This window comes from Pundamilia nyererei, unplaced genomic scaffold, assembly GCF_000239375.1.
Source record: "Pundamilia nyererei isolate P.nyererei 1_Seehausen unplaced genomic scaffold, PunNye1.0 scaffold00050, whole genome shotgun sequence".
Classification (NCBI taxonomy): domain Eukaryota; kingdom Metazoa; phylum Chordata; class Actinopteri; order Cichliformes; family Cichlidae; genus Pundamilia; species Pundamilia nyererei.
In genome coordinates, this window is record NW_005187451.1 from 1,249,676 (window position 1) to 1,264,844 (window position 15,169).

The 15,169-nt window shown below is 41.2% G+C and overlaps 2 protein-coding genes across 4 annotated transcripts in view; both read right to left on the reverse strand.

The window, feature by feature from the left end:
* Positions 1 to 1,441: 1,441 nt before the first annotated feature.
* On the reverse strand, positions 1,442 to 11,756 carry LOC102195603 (uncharacterized). The gene is made up of 10 exons (XM_005733114.2): positions 11,638 to 11,756; positions 7,809 to 9,515; positions 7,149 to 7,254; positions 6,381 to 6,528; positions 6,229 to 6,276; positions 6,045 to 6,122; positions 4,568 to 4,705; positions 3,361 to 3,444; positions 3,058 to 3,108; positions 1,442 to 2,890 (listed from the first exon to the last, which is right to left on the reverse strand). The coding sequence occupies exons 2-10, from the start codon at positions 9,268 to 9,270 to the stop codon at positions 2,780 to 2,782; spliced, it is 2,226 nt and encodes a 741-aa protein (XP_005733171.1). The 5' UTR covers positions 9,271 to 9,515; positions 11,638 to 11,756; the 3' UTR covers positions 1,442 to 2,779.
* A 2,211-nt stretch (positions 11,757 to 13,967) lies between these two features.
* anos1b (anosmin 1b) overlaps positions 13,968 to 15,169 on the reverse strand; it is a 46,624-nt gene continuing 45,422 nt past the window's right edge. For all 3 annotated transcript variants that reach the window (XM_005733116.1, XM_005733117.1, XM_005733115.1), the window contains exons 14-15: positions 14,961 to 15,104; positions 13,968 to 14,859 (exon numbers count right to left, since the gene is read on the reverse strand). In XM_005733116.1, coding sequence (XP_005733173.1) covers positions 14,964 to 15,104 — 141 coding nt within the window. In that variant the 3' untranslated portion in view covers positions 13,968 to 14,859; positions 14,961 to 14,963. The remainder of the gene's footprint in view (positions 14,860 to 14,960; positions 15,105 to 15,169) is intronic.

Consider the following 15,169-nt stretch of genomic DNA (forward strand, 5'->3'; position numbering starts at 1 on the left):
AGGCAGCCTGGGATCGAACCACCAACCTTCTGATTAGTGGCTGACCTGCTCTGCCACCTGCCACCCCATAAATAAAACTGAATTGAACTGAACTCAACTGAAATGCTGAAGCAGGACCTCAAGAGATCTGTGCATAAACAAAGGGCCTCAAAGCTCAATAAACTGAAGCAACGTTATAAAGACAGGTGGTCCAAAACTCCTCGCCAACATTATGAGAGACTGATAAGCTGTACAGGCTATTGTTGCTAAAGGTGGCTCTATTCCACTATGATGGTCATTATCTAGTAGAAACAACTGCAAGTAACGCTGTTCTTACAGACTCTCAAAGAAGGCGTGAAATCATTTCTTTAGAGGTAATGTGCTCCTCTTTTCCAGAGAAGACAGTTTAAATAAGTTTAACAGTCTGTCATACTTCTTATGAATTCAGTTCCTTAGGTTACTGTTTGAACAGTGAATACAAATAGTCATTTATTCATGTGTGTGTGTGTGTGTGTACATACAGTGTCTCAAATTAATGTGTCATCTAATTACAGAGTTTCAAAATACCTTACAGCAAAGACAGAATCAATTTAAAAACTCTGTGTATGGTGGAAAAGATGGATGTTTCAGATGAGCTCTGTGATGGTGATGTTGGGGAAATTTTAATGGAACAAGAATGAAAAAGGCTGACTGAGACTTTTAGTAACTCCCATGATGACAATACTGTTGAAGAGTGAAACCCCCCCCCAAAAAACCCCAAAAGCCTAATAATCAAGTGCAAAGCAGTTAGCACAGCACTGAAAATCTGAACAAGGCTCGTGTAACTGAGCTCGTGGGACCGGAGACAGAGAAGCACGACTGAAGAAATAAAAATCAGAAACCATGCACGAGTGCTCAAGTCCTTCCTTGAGCGCCACAGAGTAACACACTTTGTGTTAAATAACAACTGCTGATATAGAGCCCCCTCTTGTGGTAATTATCTAGAAATGCAGGAGCTCATCGGCACCTATAGCTTTCACAAATTCTTTAAATTAAGTTTCTGGTTCTTCCATCATCCACTTGTCTAAAATCTCTGACGACAGCAGAGGATTAGATGGTCAACTCTGTGAATTCACACACGACTGGCAGCACAAGGACAGATTTAACCTGAAGGTCGTCCACTTACTGAAAATATGGATATAAAATGATAAGTTCACCGCACTTTGTCTTGAGTTTTAATGATATAACAAGTTCCCAGTCTTACTCCAACAGGAATGGCTGTTTATTTACCGTTTCTATATCTCGAGGACGTCAGCTGGAAGAGGAAATTTTACGAGGGTTTGTAAGATAAATGTCTTGTCTCTTCCCCCCCCCCAAATTGTTTTAATTTATCTTTTTTTCATGCTTGTACGGTTTATTTATTTATTTATTAATGAGAACGGGGGCTTTTTTCTTGTAAATAAATTATAGGAAATCATGCAGCAGTGTTTCCAGCAGTATTGGCCTTTTAATAACAACAATAAAAACAGTCCAGAAACCACTGTGGTTCTTAGCCAGAGCTAGCACATACAGTAGTAGGCCAGAAAAAGGAACAATACAATCTGTAAATACACATAATTGAATATAACAACTAAATCCATGTCGAAAAAACGGTTGAATGAAAATAACTGAGGTCTACTTGTTTCTCTGTTCGAAAGCCGCTCTGTAACCACAACTTTCCTCATCTGTGTTAATGCATCCGTATGAAGCAGGGACACTAATGCTGGAGAATCCACCCTGGTCCTTAGATCAGCAGCTAGCAGGACAGCTCAACTGCAGATTTACTGAAAAGCACGAAAATCTGATGGGTTTAAACGATATCGTATGAAGACGATTTATTTTTGCAAAAATGTCTGGAAAAGTCCAGTTTGAAACTAACTTACCATAAGGTCATAGAAAAAACGGGTCAAACTAAAAAGATAACATGATTCAAAACCTGGAATTTCATTAAGGTATCAGCTGGGATAAAGTCTCAAAAACCTGAAACTTTACTCGAAAAAACAAAAACTAAACTCTCCCTGTTTCAAGCCATTAGCCCATGTGGTGCAAAGAAGAAAACATGGATGGTACATTCGGTTGAAATTCTAGACTTCGTTGGCCTCTAACCGTGCAAATATCTCGTCTAGTCCAAGAGAACGAAACCAGCTCCAACCTTCAAGTTTTAAGTGAACGTCTGGTCCACTGTCACTCATACGTTAGCTTTATTAACATGTCGTAGAACATGCACATGACTGCGATGTGACGCTGCTGGGGAGTCCAGCATAAAACAAATGGTTAAAACTGCCATTCAGTTTAAAATGGCCATCTAGCATTAAGGCCACTCCATGTAGGATTAAAGGTCCTTCCTATTGGTCCAGGCTGATGTAACACTTGTTTCTTCAGTCAACATTAAGTGTTCAGTCGCTTCTTTAAAGGGAGGGGTCTCGGAAAAAAAGCCTCTGAAGGTGGTAGCTGTAGAAAGCTGAAACAACCCTAAGTGTGCAGGTCAGTAGGGGGCCACGTCAGTAGTTCTTGAAAATTTGCGAGTCTAAAAAACAAATCTGCTGAGCTACAAGACTGTAATTGAACTCCAAAAGTGACCGAAAGTCCCAAAAGACAGCCGCTCAGCTTTCAGTCGGGCAGGCAGACGGGCAGTTAGGGCTCCCTGGAAAACAGATGGCCAGGTTGTGTTAGCTTATGTAACTGGCCGTCAGTGAAAAAGGCCAACTGACACACTCGGACAGACCATAACGTATAACCAGGCGAGCAAGTCAGTGAGCGAAGGCGGCAGATAATCGGTCGTTCAGTCGTTGAGACGACGGTCGCACAGCTCCTTGTAGATTCTCTTGCGAATGCGAGGCATGTCGTCCTGGCTGAACAGCAGCGGCTGCTTCACGGAGAGGCGGCGGCAGTACTGGCAAACAGAAAGACGGACAGTGATGAGGTTTTTCCTCTGTGTTATTCGCCCTCCAGTGAGGGCCAACAAATCAAATTTGTGTAGAAACCCAAGGCAGGAGAAACTCTATATCTATTTTATTTGCTTTTCTGCCAGGGAGTCGTGAAAGAGATGCATAATCTCACCTCAAGGACGAATACCCCACAGTCGCTGTCGTTTTTCTGCTGAGGAATACCCTGAGGAATAAATCACAGTCAACACTACAGCTGCAGCTTTTGGGCTGAACTGTTTGCATATATTTCAGCTTTATTTACATGCATGCCACTTTATAATTTGACTTAGGACATACAAAGTGAAAGATTTACGTACAAAAAATAAGCAAACTTCAACTTTCCTGAACTACTCTGGGCAAAATAAATAATCTTCCCTGTTTTAAAGGAGCAAAGGTAAGTGGGTGTGTGTTTACACAGGTCTGGGATCAGAGTTACCTTGATTATAGTAATCTTCCAGCCTTTCTGGAAAGCTGTCTGTTTCTTCTCTCTTGCTTCAGACTGAAGGTACTTCATGATGTTCTGATGGGAGGTCACACAGACAGAACCGCTACAGTGATTACGGTGCAGAGATGTAGCATTACAGCACAAGCATGTATTTTAGTACATCTAAAATTCTGCGAGACAGCAAGGTCGGAAACTACATTCATGTAAATGTTCAGGGAACAGAAGATGCTGTGGATTACACAGGTCTGCAACCAAAAAGCTGCATAGGATTTTTTGACAGTTTCTTATAGACGTTTACTCAGTGAAGCCGGGAAAAATATTGGGAATACATGGGAACATGGGAATAGAGCAGCTGCAGAGAATTCAGCACTAATGAATCGATGGTACAGAAGAGGAGGAAGCAAGAAGAATGAGATGAGTAAAATTTGATTCATCTGACTGTTTTGTTTCACTTAATGTGCCTTATAATCCTGTGTGCCTTAGGGCCCGAAAAAATACGGTATCCAATGATGATTTCTTACATTAATTCAATATTTCTAAGAGCCAGACTCAAGAGAAATACACACAGAAAATGTGAGGAATAGAGGGGGGTCAGTAGGAGGGGGAGGGCAAAAGGAGCTCAGATGATCGTGTCCACAAAGCAAAAGTTAAGGAAATTATGCCCAGTTAATTGTAATAAAATATGGATTCTTTTTCCATCACTGTTGTGCTTTTTCTTCTCTTCAATGTAGACTCCTCCTGTTTTGCCCCACCCCCCCCAAAAAAACTACATGATGGATGGAGATGATTTTTGGATTCAGCACCCAAAAAAACCAAAAATATTCCATGCAGCCTTTTTTCCTTTGTGTGTTCAGAAGTTTAAAATTCTCCATACACAAGAATACAGACTTATTCTAGGACACACAGCCAAGCTATAATCTAACCAGTTATCTGAAATTTTGCCTATAATTTATAACACAGTGTGGCGAGATGTGAAGCAGTGTGAATGAAACAACAACTGATTTGGAGTAAGAATTAAACATAAGCCTTATGATGAAATCCCTGGATTTCTTTAAAAATGAAGAAATGAAGTGAAAATTGATCTATTGAACCCAATAATTTATTTGTCTAAGGAGCAGAAAAACTGGATTCCTGCCTCGTTCTCTGAAACTGAGAAAATACGACACAAAACAACATCAACATGCGCGGAGTTGCTCACATCTGTGGTGTGTCTGAACACGATGCCTTGGCTGTCATAGTAGCTGATGGTTTTGGTCGCCATGGTGACCGTGACGAGGGACCAGTGGATTTCTAAATGGATGGGAATTAGCAACAGCCACTTGGAGAACAAGTCGACCTGAAAAGACCACACACAGAGTCAGAAAGGAGCGCACTACAGGTCAACAATCGTCAATTAACAATCAGCAATATAACAAACAAAACTCAAATTCTATGATGTAGTTACAGGTTTGAGAGTCAAATGTATCTGAATCACTGTCATTGTTTACATTTCCAATAATACACGAGGTGAAAGCAATCGTTCAAGCCACACATTTGTGTTTTTGTCACACTGTGTTCTCTGAGGTTCTGGAGCATACTGGTTTGCACCTGACGTGCAAAAGATCCCAGTTGGATTCTGGGAGATGTGTGCCCAGCCTCGTTGTGTTGTTTATGATGGAGAAATGGTTCTGCAGCTTTTACATTTTTACATAACATTTACTCACTGATGCCAGTTAGATATTAAAAAGTAGTTAGGACAAGGACATAAAAATAAGAAAACCCCTCAGCAGAGATGGGCAGTAATGCGTTACTGTAATCCGATTACTTTTAACAAGTAAGGAGTAAAGTAAGGGATTACTATTTCAAAAAAGTAATTAGATTACTGTTACCTTCCTATAAGCACGCTGCATTACTAAACCATGATTCTGTTTATGAGCCTGTCTCATCACAGTGATGTAAGCACCCCCGGATCCCCCACTGACATGACCGCTGTGGACAAACCTCCACCCGCCCCACTCCTGCTAAACAGGTGACTATAGATTTAAGAGCGACAGGACTCAGTGCTGCTGAATCTGTGATTTTATTCATTTTTACTGTGTTTTACTTGCATCTATTTGAAAGAGTGTAAACACAAAACATTATTTTATCTTATGTGCTGGAATGTGCAGAAAATAGGTTTAAATGTTAATGAAATTTCTTCCAGTCAGAGAATGGTGCATATAATTTAATTTTTGTTTGATGCATAAAGTTAAAAGATTAAAACTGATAAAAAAAAAGAGACTTTTTCCATTTGATTCAGTTTTATATGATGGATTGTGCAGAATAAATAGAATTGGGCTGAAAGGTCTATTTCTCTATTACATATTCAGGTTGTGTATCATGTTTTTAAAAAGTAATAAAGTAACTAATTACTTTTAAAAATAAGTAATCAGTAGAGTAACTGGATTACTTTCTTGGAGAAGTAATCTGTAATTAGTAACTAATTACTAATTTTAAGTAACTTGACCAACACTGCTCCTCAGTTTCACTTTAAGAGTGCAGTGTTCCACCTTTTCTGGAAACCAGGCTGTGGTTTGTATTTAGATGATGGTTCTCAGCAGGAGCACACAGACGCCACAGAAACATTTCCAGTAACTGAACCTAGTTTTCTGCAGCTTCCAGTAAAAACTGACTCCAGTGAAGCCAAATGTCCTTACTTTCTTAGTCCATCTCTTCACGCCATCGTAACCTTTGGCCACAAGCTGCTTGTGGAAAAAGCTGTTGAAAAAATGAACCTAAGAAAAAGAAACAGTAACTTTTTTTTGAATATCTAGATTCTCAAAAATAACCAGTGAATATTTTTTTAATCAAGCATAACCCTACAAACACACCCAGTCTTACCTTGTGCTCCGTAGCCTCCATAATGAGTTCTCCATACATGTTGATAATCTGACGAAAAGGTAACGTGATATCAGTACTGAAGGTGTAACACAGTTACAGCATCACTAACATTTTAAAAAAATTAAATTAAAATACTGTATTCCTCTCTTTACCTGATCATTGAGCCAATTCTGTTCCTCCAGTGTGCCGAGGTCCTCCAGCCTTAGTGTGTGTTTATTATACATGACCATGAAGCCTGCAACAGGAGCAGAAGACAGCCCCGACTTGTACCGAGACATCTCCCTTTTGATGTCCAACCCACTAAAACAGACACACGGAGAGAAAGGAACGTTAATCGAACTTCTGTATATGAGGCTCATCTGTTTATTTTACCTTTAATGACAGTCTGAGAGAATAACGCTGAAAAAGACAACAGAAACTTCTAGAAGACGGATGCTAACGTAAGCAGCTCTGCTTCCACACCGATTTGTCTAAATCCTGTTGGAGCAATAAAGCATTATTCAAACAGGGATGGTTTGCCATCAGCATGTTGAGTCTTGAGCCAGTCCTCATTTCTTTATATGAAAATGGACGCAGAGATTCATTGAAACATTATGCCAACATCAATGGAAATATAGACAAATCCAGAGTTTGTACAGTTCTAACAAGCTTGTGAGTCAATATTTGGTAAAAGAAAGCAGAAGTAAGCAGTCAATGTCAAAACCTTTAGAAATCCTAGAAAACGTTTGTTCTAGACGTCTTTAAGAATAACAAGAAAGACTCCACGGAAGCAAAATATGAAGAAAGGAGGGTAACACCTCTCAGCAACGCGTTTTAGTTTCCTCACTGCAGTTCAGATATAACTCCAACTGTCTCAAAAGTGCAGATTATCTACGTTAATAACAGTCAGGCAGGTGAAATCAAACTGAGTTTGTGCCGACCTGTTGCTGAGGTCACACTTGCTCTCCTTCTTCAGGTGTTCCCGGACATCAGATTCACTGAGAGGAATGAAACTGCCGTATTTTATATAGAAGCTCTCCAGAAACTCTAAAACAGAGGAAGTTGTCATGAAAGTGATTATGTGACTCAGTGTGTTTGCTTTTTAATCCAAGAAATCTCAAAATCTTTTTGACAGTCTTGCCTCCTGGTCAGTTTACCTGCAAGCCTCAGGTCAACAAAATGTTGTCCTAGAGGAATTTATGTTGTTTCAAAATTTTAAAAGAGAAAAAAAAAAGAAACATTTTGTTAAAAAATAACTTTGCTCATCCTTTTTGTTGAACAGAAAACTACCTAACTAAATATTGACTATTATACAAGCAATCAAATCAGCACATGCATTTAGTTCTCCTTCTGGGAGCTAAGAAAATATGTCATGAATGATTAATCATGTATAAACATGAGCTCAGATCAAATGTGTGCACATTAAATTTACTGGACAAGGCCAGGAATGTTTTATGGATCTTTTATGACATAAAAAAAATGCTGATCCTCTCAGCAGTCGCTTCTTTGTGTGTAAAACATCATTTACCAAACGGAGAGGGTGATGAATATATTCATGCTCAGGCATGGGTTCGCACCGTGAACCCTAAACCACATCTTACCATGGATGGTATCAGTAAGCTGCTCCAGACTCTCTTGATGCTGCATCGTTCCATCTGTGTTTTCTGACCGATTCTCGTGCATCATTTCATCCATCTGGTCTTTCTCCCAGGTGCCAGGCTGACAATACAGTCTGTGGTCACTTAATGCCCAGCCATGTTGGATGCTGCTCACTGTAACAGGGCAGCAGTCTGGTGGAGGAACGGCAGCCGGACGAGAACTTTCCACCTCCATGCTTGTAGATCCACGGTTGTGGTCTGTTGGTGCTATAACATTTCCATTGGACAGCGCTACCAATAAAGCAACTCTGTCTGTTCCGTCGGGGACTTGATCCACCTGCATCTCAGAGTCAAGGTCCTGAGTTGTTCCTGATCTTGAAGCGGGGCCTGACTGCCATGAGATGGACAGCTGTATGTTTCCAGGTTCGGTCACTATCATGTTGTTTTCCTCTCCTTCTTCGTCAGTGTCAGACAGGTCTACCGTGTCGCCGTTTCTAAGTGGACAATTAACTGAGCTGGGGTCATTCTGGTCCCCGTGGTGCATGTGTGCATCTTGAATTTCCCTCTGCACCACTGACGGAGCCAAGGCCTCGGTTTTAGAACAGACAGCAGCACCACCTGTTTCTCCCTTTTTAATTTCAGTGTCAACTTCCATATTCGATGCGCTTGTGGCTTTCATCATTCCCCTTCCTTGACCTCTAACCACTAGTGACCCCCCGCCCACAGTACCTATCAATCGGACATCTGCGCTCTTGTAATCCCCGCCTCTTTTTTCTACTACATCAGACGCCGCGGAGCCGTCTATCAACACATCCTCCTTTTTATGCGCATCTGCTTTCTCCGGAATGACACAGTTCCTTAGGGATTCTTCCTGCAAGGGGACGGTGACAGCCTTGGCAACAGGCGTATGTGACTGAGTATTAGCCAGTGCAACAGGCATTTGCACCTTATCTTCATCATTTACTTCCTCCTTGGTCAAATCAAAGCTCTTGATATGCGTCAACTGGTCCACTTTCCCTTTAGGAGTGACCCCAGGGTCCCTGCCGGCCACCCTTCCTCTTCCTCTCCCCTTCCCTGTCCCCGAGGTTCTGACATTGTGCCCCGTGCTGTTGGGGCCACAACAGTCACAGGACTTTGGAGTCCTCTTCCTGCCCGATGTGCGGCCATTGACTGGGCCCGGAACAGGTGTTGGTGTCTGTGCAGAAGACCACACTGATTCCTGGCTTGACTTAGTACTTAATGCTTTGGCTGGAGTTACAACAGGCTGCTCTGTATCAGCAGGAGTGCCGGTCTGGGTCAGATCAGAGTTGGACGTAAGGCCTGCGGTGAGGAGTTTAGCAGGGGACTGGGTTTGGTCCTGATCTGTAGTACCTCCAGACGGAGGGACTAAAGGAGGTGCTGTAGTTAAATGAGGTGATGCTGACGGTGTTGTGTTCATTGGGGAAGCAGAGCCGCTGTGAACCATGACGTCCTCCTTTGGCTTCTTAACCCCATCCCAATACCCGCTCTCTGCTCTCCTGTCCTCGCTTCCCTTTTGGTTTGTTGGACCGGCAGTATAACAGCCTTTCTAGATGTTATGCTCTCGCTTCCCTTTAGGTGTTCTTCTAGCCAGTACATTTGCCATTGTTCTTAAGCTTTTCCAACCACGACAGCAGACATGAATGTGCAGGTTGGACACTTTTCTGCGTGTTATATTTCCGCCATGGTCTCCTAATTGGTAGAGAAGAAAAAAAAGGAGAGAGAAAAAGTCGGTTTGTTTTTGCTCTGCGAGGCTCAACTTCAACAAACACGTTTATGTCAGCAGCACAAACGCAGATAAAAGCAGGCCTGCAATATAACAACAGGTGGGATTTCAACTGTGGCAAGGAAACCAAAACAATTTAAAAGATGCACACATCGCAGTGCACAGAAAATAAACCAGACACACAAGATGTGCATCAAATAAAATTTGCCCTAGCTTGTCTCACTAGTAGGAGTGTTCCTCGTGCTGTGCACACTGACTGTTTTAGGTCGGGGAGCAGCTGGAAGCTGCTTCTATCTCACCCCATCTTTAGTGTCACCTTCTATCACACCAACCCTACTGCACGTCCTCCTTCACTACAGGAATCTGCACTGCGGTCTCTTTTCCTCCTGCACAGCAGCTCCATCTTTAACATCCTTTGCCGAGCGCATCCTCAATCCCTGCTTTACACATGTCCAAACCATCTCATCTTCCTGACGCTGAAAACTGCCAAATTAAGCTCAACAGAACTCACTAAATGATTAAGCTGGTCTCATGGGATACACCACAGGACTCTCCACCATTTTGTAAACCTTTCTTTTCACCCTTGCTACCATCCTTCTGCCAAAAATCACCCCTGACACTCAGCACCACCCACCCCGCCCTGTCTGCAGTCTCTTTTTCACCCATCTTTTGCAGTGTGCATGGATTTCAGTGGCTGCTCGTGGGTATTTTAAGTCGCCCACCTTCACTCACACACCTGTATCCCTCCAATTCACAAACGTGGAGTGAATTGTTAATGATTAATTTCCAGGGACATGTAAACATCAACATGGTTGTCTTAAGATGACACAGGGCCATTTCTCTACCTGATACTTTACATTTAAAAAAACAAAAACAAAAACAAACTTTGAACCTACAAAAAAAGAAAAGAAAAGAAAAATAGATAAGACCAGGCCACAAGTCAGTGTACTCTAGTTCTGGTCTCGGGCCTGAATAAATGGAGAGTGTTGCATCGAGAAGGGCATCCTGTGTAAAATCTTTCCAAAATCAAACATGCGGAACATCAAGGAGGAGATTTCTATACAGGATCGGTCAGGGCCTGGGTTAACAGCGACCGCTTCCCAGTGCTTGTAGAAACTGGGCTACTGTTGGCCGAAGACAAAGCAAGAGGGAAGGAGGAAGGCATGTTCAGAAAGGCAGGTGTGTAGGAGTGAAAGCAGGGCCTTTAAATGTAGGTACTATGACTAGTAATGGTTTCGACATGTGCAGAGAAGAAATGCTGGACATATTGGACAAAGGATGGAGCTGCCAGGAAGGAGGAAAAGGTTCATGGATGCAATGAATGAGAGGGGTGGTGTGACGGAGGAGGATGCTAGAGACATGGTGAGATGCGGGCAGATGATCCCTTGCTATATTAAATTGAGGAGCCAAAAAGAAAACAAAAAACCGAAAACAGGCACTTTGATTATTTATCTGCTTGGTTACAAAGCATCTAAGTACGTCGCTGTTTGATTAACAGGTGGTTTGATGTTCCGACAGGATTCACTTGTTGTTACAGCGCGCCGTCACTTTTTCCCACAAATACAAAGCACATGACTGCATGCTACTGTCCTCTTAAAGTTCATGCTGCCTTTTAAAGAGTACCATGTGGCTCGGGGAAACTCTGAGCGTGATATGAATTAGCAACTACACAGGGAGAAATTGCTGTCGTTACAAATGCCTGGTAAAACTCACTTACGTTATCAAGTTAAATGAAAACTGCTCCGTTAGCTGCCCCAGTCTGACATTTGGGCTCCAACAAACGGAGCAGGTCCGCGCATCATTCAGCAATATAACGCACCACCAAATTATTTAACGGGTGGCATAATATGACGTTGCACAAAGTTCTGCACAAGTTTGTCATTGCGCTCAAGCGAGCTAAGTTAGCTAGCTGCAGCCAAAGCACAGGCGAAAACACAAAGCAACGACTACACACATTTCCTCCATTTTCGAGAGGAAGTTGGGGGCGCAAAAAGACAAAGAACGAGCTGCGAGTCATTACTCGAAGTCTGCCGGATTTGATGAGCCAAACCACAGCAAGAAGCTACAAGAAACATATTTCTACTATACCTTGTCAGTCAAACAACAAACTGAGTTTTGTCTGGCCACGATTTGCACAAATAACAATCAAAGCTGTCGTCGCTCGTTGATTGCGTCACGGCTTCGGAGTGCGCTTCGGCTGTGTCCGGAAGCTGTCGCGAAGCATCCTTGAGATTTCAGGTTCTCTCTTCTTATTTCATTTCTACCACGATGCAAAAGACAAAAGCTTTATTTTATTTATTTAATTTGATCCCATTTGTTTTGTTTTTATTGTTATGTTTTATTTTTATTGTTCATGTTCAAAAACTTTACGTCCATAGTTTTTTTTTAACTGGGGACATAAAGTCTGTCAACAAAGATTGTGGAAAAAAAGGGTAATGTTATAAAAGCTCCTGTTTTACATTTCATTGTTCGGTGTGTACACTTCACGCGTTCATACCCAGTGTTGGGTAAGTTATTTTGAAAACGTAATTGATTATAGTCAAGTTATATTTTTTACTGTAACAACCACAAACACGTTTATTGAATCATATTTCATAACTTTATATGCAAATATAAGTTGTCAGTTTTAAAATCCTATGCACCAGTTTTGCAAAAAACAAAGTTACTTGCAGCCGTTTGCCTTTTACCCTTTAGTATAACCGTTTCAAACTATTTACATAGCAATCGGGTGTTCTGCATTAGATAAGATACCACACAGATTATTTGTTTGTTTTTATTTTTGGTCATAAGCAGAGTGCTTGCTGCGAAAAAACGCCGCGTATATCTTGTTAATCATGACTCTGGTTTTAAGTGGCCTATCAACACAATTTAAAAACTGGTATATGTCACCTTGTTGCTTCGTCATCTTGAAGTGGTCATGTGATTGTCTTACCACGACTACTTTATTCTTCCTCAGTCAAGCAGCAGCACTCGTGCGATTGTTTTGCCCCCTTATCTCCAGGTGTTGTGCCAAAACGTGATCGTTGGGCAGAAAGCTGTAGCGCCCAGATTACTTACAGCTACTTCCGTGCAACTGATATAAGATGCCGTAAGCTGAACACAGCTTCAACCGTCTGTTTGTTGCAAAATAGTAACGCGACCGCATTTTCTTGTTAGTAACGGTAACGGCCTTGTAAAGATAGGAATAGTAATTAGTGAGATTACTCGTTACTGAAAGAAGTAACGTGGTTAGTAACGCCTTTAGAAACGCCGGAGAAAGTGCTGCAGCCAGATCAAACCAAAATCAAGCTCTCTGGCATCAACTATAGAAGAGATTATATGATTATAAGACAAAGAAGAAGCATTGAGGGGCCATGTGCATGGGCGAGAACCTCCTTCCCTCAGCCAGAGGACTGAAGATGAGTCATGGATGGGTTTTCCATCATGACAATGGCCCAAAACATACGAGCACGGCAACAAAAGAGTTGTTAGGTAGCAGCCAATAAACACTACTGAGAGAGCTTCTGTAAAGAGGAGTGGGTCAAAATCCCTCCTGAGATGTTTGCAAACCTGGTGACCAACTACAAGAAACATCTTGCCGATGTCCTTTCCAATAAGGGTTTCTCCATCAAGCGCTAAGTCATGTTTTGCTTGGGGATGAAATACTTATTTCACTCACTAACATGTAAACCAGTTTATAACATTTATGGAATTTTTTTTCTTTCTTTTTGGTTGATTCTCTATCTCACTCCATTAAAACGAAACACCCATTAAAATGAAAAGATTGTAGTCGTGGTATTGATGGTGTTGATGATTTGGTGTAAAATTGATGTCATTTTTATTAGACCTTAAATAAATTTTTCAGCCCTGTAAATGTTCCTGCCACGAATCCACTGTGAGCCTGTAACTTGAAAAAATAAATAAATAAAACCAGCTGATTCTGGAATAATCAGTTGGGACGTATTCACTGTGTTTTCAAGGAATAACCGATGTTTAGTAAAACTTGAGCATGTCAGCCCAGACAGAAGTGAATCTGCTCCCTGCCGAGTTTCCTGATGAGCCTGAAGAAGTTTATTTTATTCGATCGATGTAAAACATATAAACGGCTTAAACTGCAGAAATTTCCCAACTTGAAATATTAAAGACAGCTTGGTTATAAAAGCTGATTAGATGTTAATCAGCTTTTATACATTTAAAAATCTTTGGACTTACTGTAGTTACTGTTATTATTGATTACCCAGCTGGTGTCATCATGGACAACTGCAGTGATAAAACCGAGAGGATTCGATATCAGCATTTAATAGACTTCAGGGTTGCAGTCAACATTTGTTCTGTGCTTTCACAAACACTATGAGCATCATCATCTTTTATATTTACCACATCAATGACACAACATATTCCATATTTTGATCATCTTTAATTACAAAAAAGGACAGGAAAACAATAAATAAATCTACTAGTAAAAAAAGTAAAAGCTTAAACTACAAATTATGAACAGGAAAAGGTTACATAGGAGAATATTAACTTACCGGTTGCACACCAGAAGTTTCCAACAGACTTAAAGCAACAATCTGACTTTTAACAGGAGTCTGACGACCACAGGTGTAGCTACGTTAGCTTTCATCGTTTAATGACATGGGCGTACTATTATGTAAAAAATTATTCACACAGCCCGGATTTGATCGAACAATTACATTTACCTATACAAAAGTAAAAACAAGCAAACAAACAGGTTAAAAACATACGGACAAAATATGAAAATGTCTGAGCTTACATTAAGACCGCACTAACCTCAGAGATTATGCATCGAGATATAACAGTGGGCCTGTTGTTGCTATACATAACTTATTGTACATAAGGTCAGTGCTATGTTTTCTCTACTAGCATGATCAAAAACAACAGACACACAGAGTCTCTGTCCAAGTGTCATTTGGCTCGAGTGACGTGAGGTTTTTAGACTGAATCTCATCTTTATACCAAACGCAACCGTGCGAGAAGTCTCACTTTTCACAGACATGAGAAAAATAAAACAGGGACGTGGTTGTTGGTGCCAACACAAACTGGCACCGTGCATATGTACAGTTCATATTAAATTCTTACAAAATGATAAAGGCTCATGCTGTTAACCATTAGAGCAAGCCCGCAACCTTCATAATCTTTGCAAAGTGATTCAATGAGAGAGAAAAATATACAAAACAGAAAATGTCTTTAATCTGAGAGGAATCTAAATCTCTGAGATTAATGTTCTTTATGTTATAGTTTAAGTCATGTTCCCTTAGTGCACAGTGGAAGACTACAGAAAAGTGATGGTGGAGGTGCTGCAGCTGGAGCCTGCAAGAAAAGATCGGTACAGGTAAGAGAACCAAAGAGAAACCGATTTTAAAAAAGTGAACGTTTCAGAGAAAAAATAAATCATGTGCTTATGTGATTACCTATTAAAGCGTTGTGTTGATAGCTGGAGTATATATGGTCTTGGAGACTGCGGTGCCACTGCTGCCCCCTGCTGTTAACACCTGGAGCTGCAGCTGGTAAACGCTGTCGGCCTGAAGACCATAGACAGTCACCGACCTCTGAGACTGCGGAGGAAGAAGAGAGTTCACAAAAAACTAAAGTAAAAGCATAAATAGGATTGAAAGTAAAA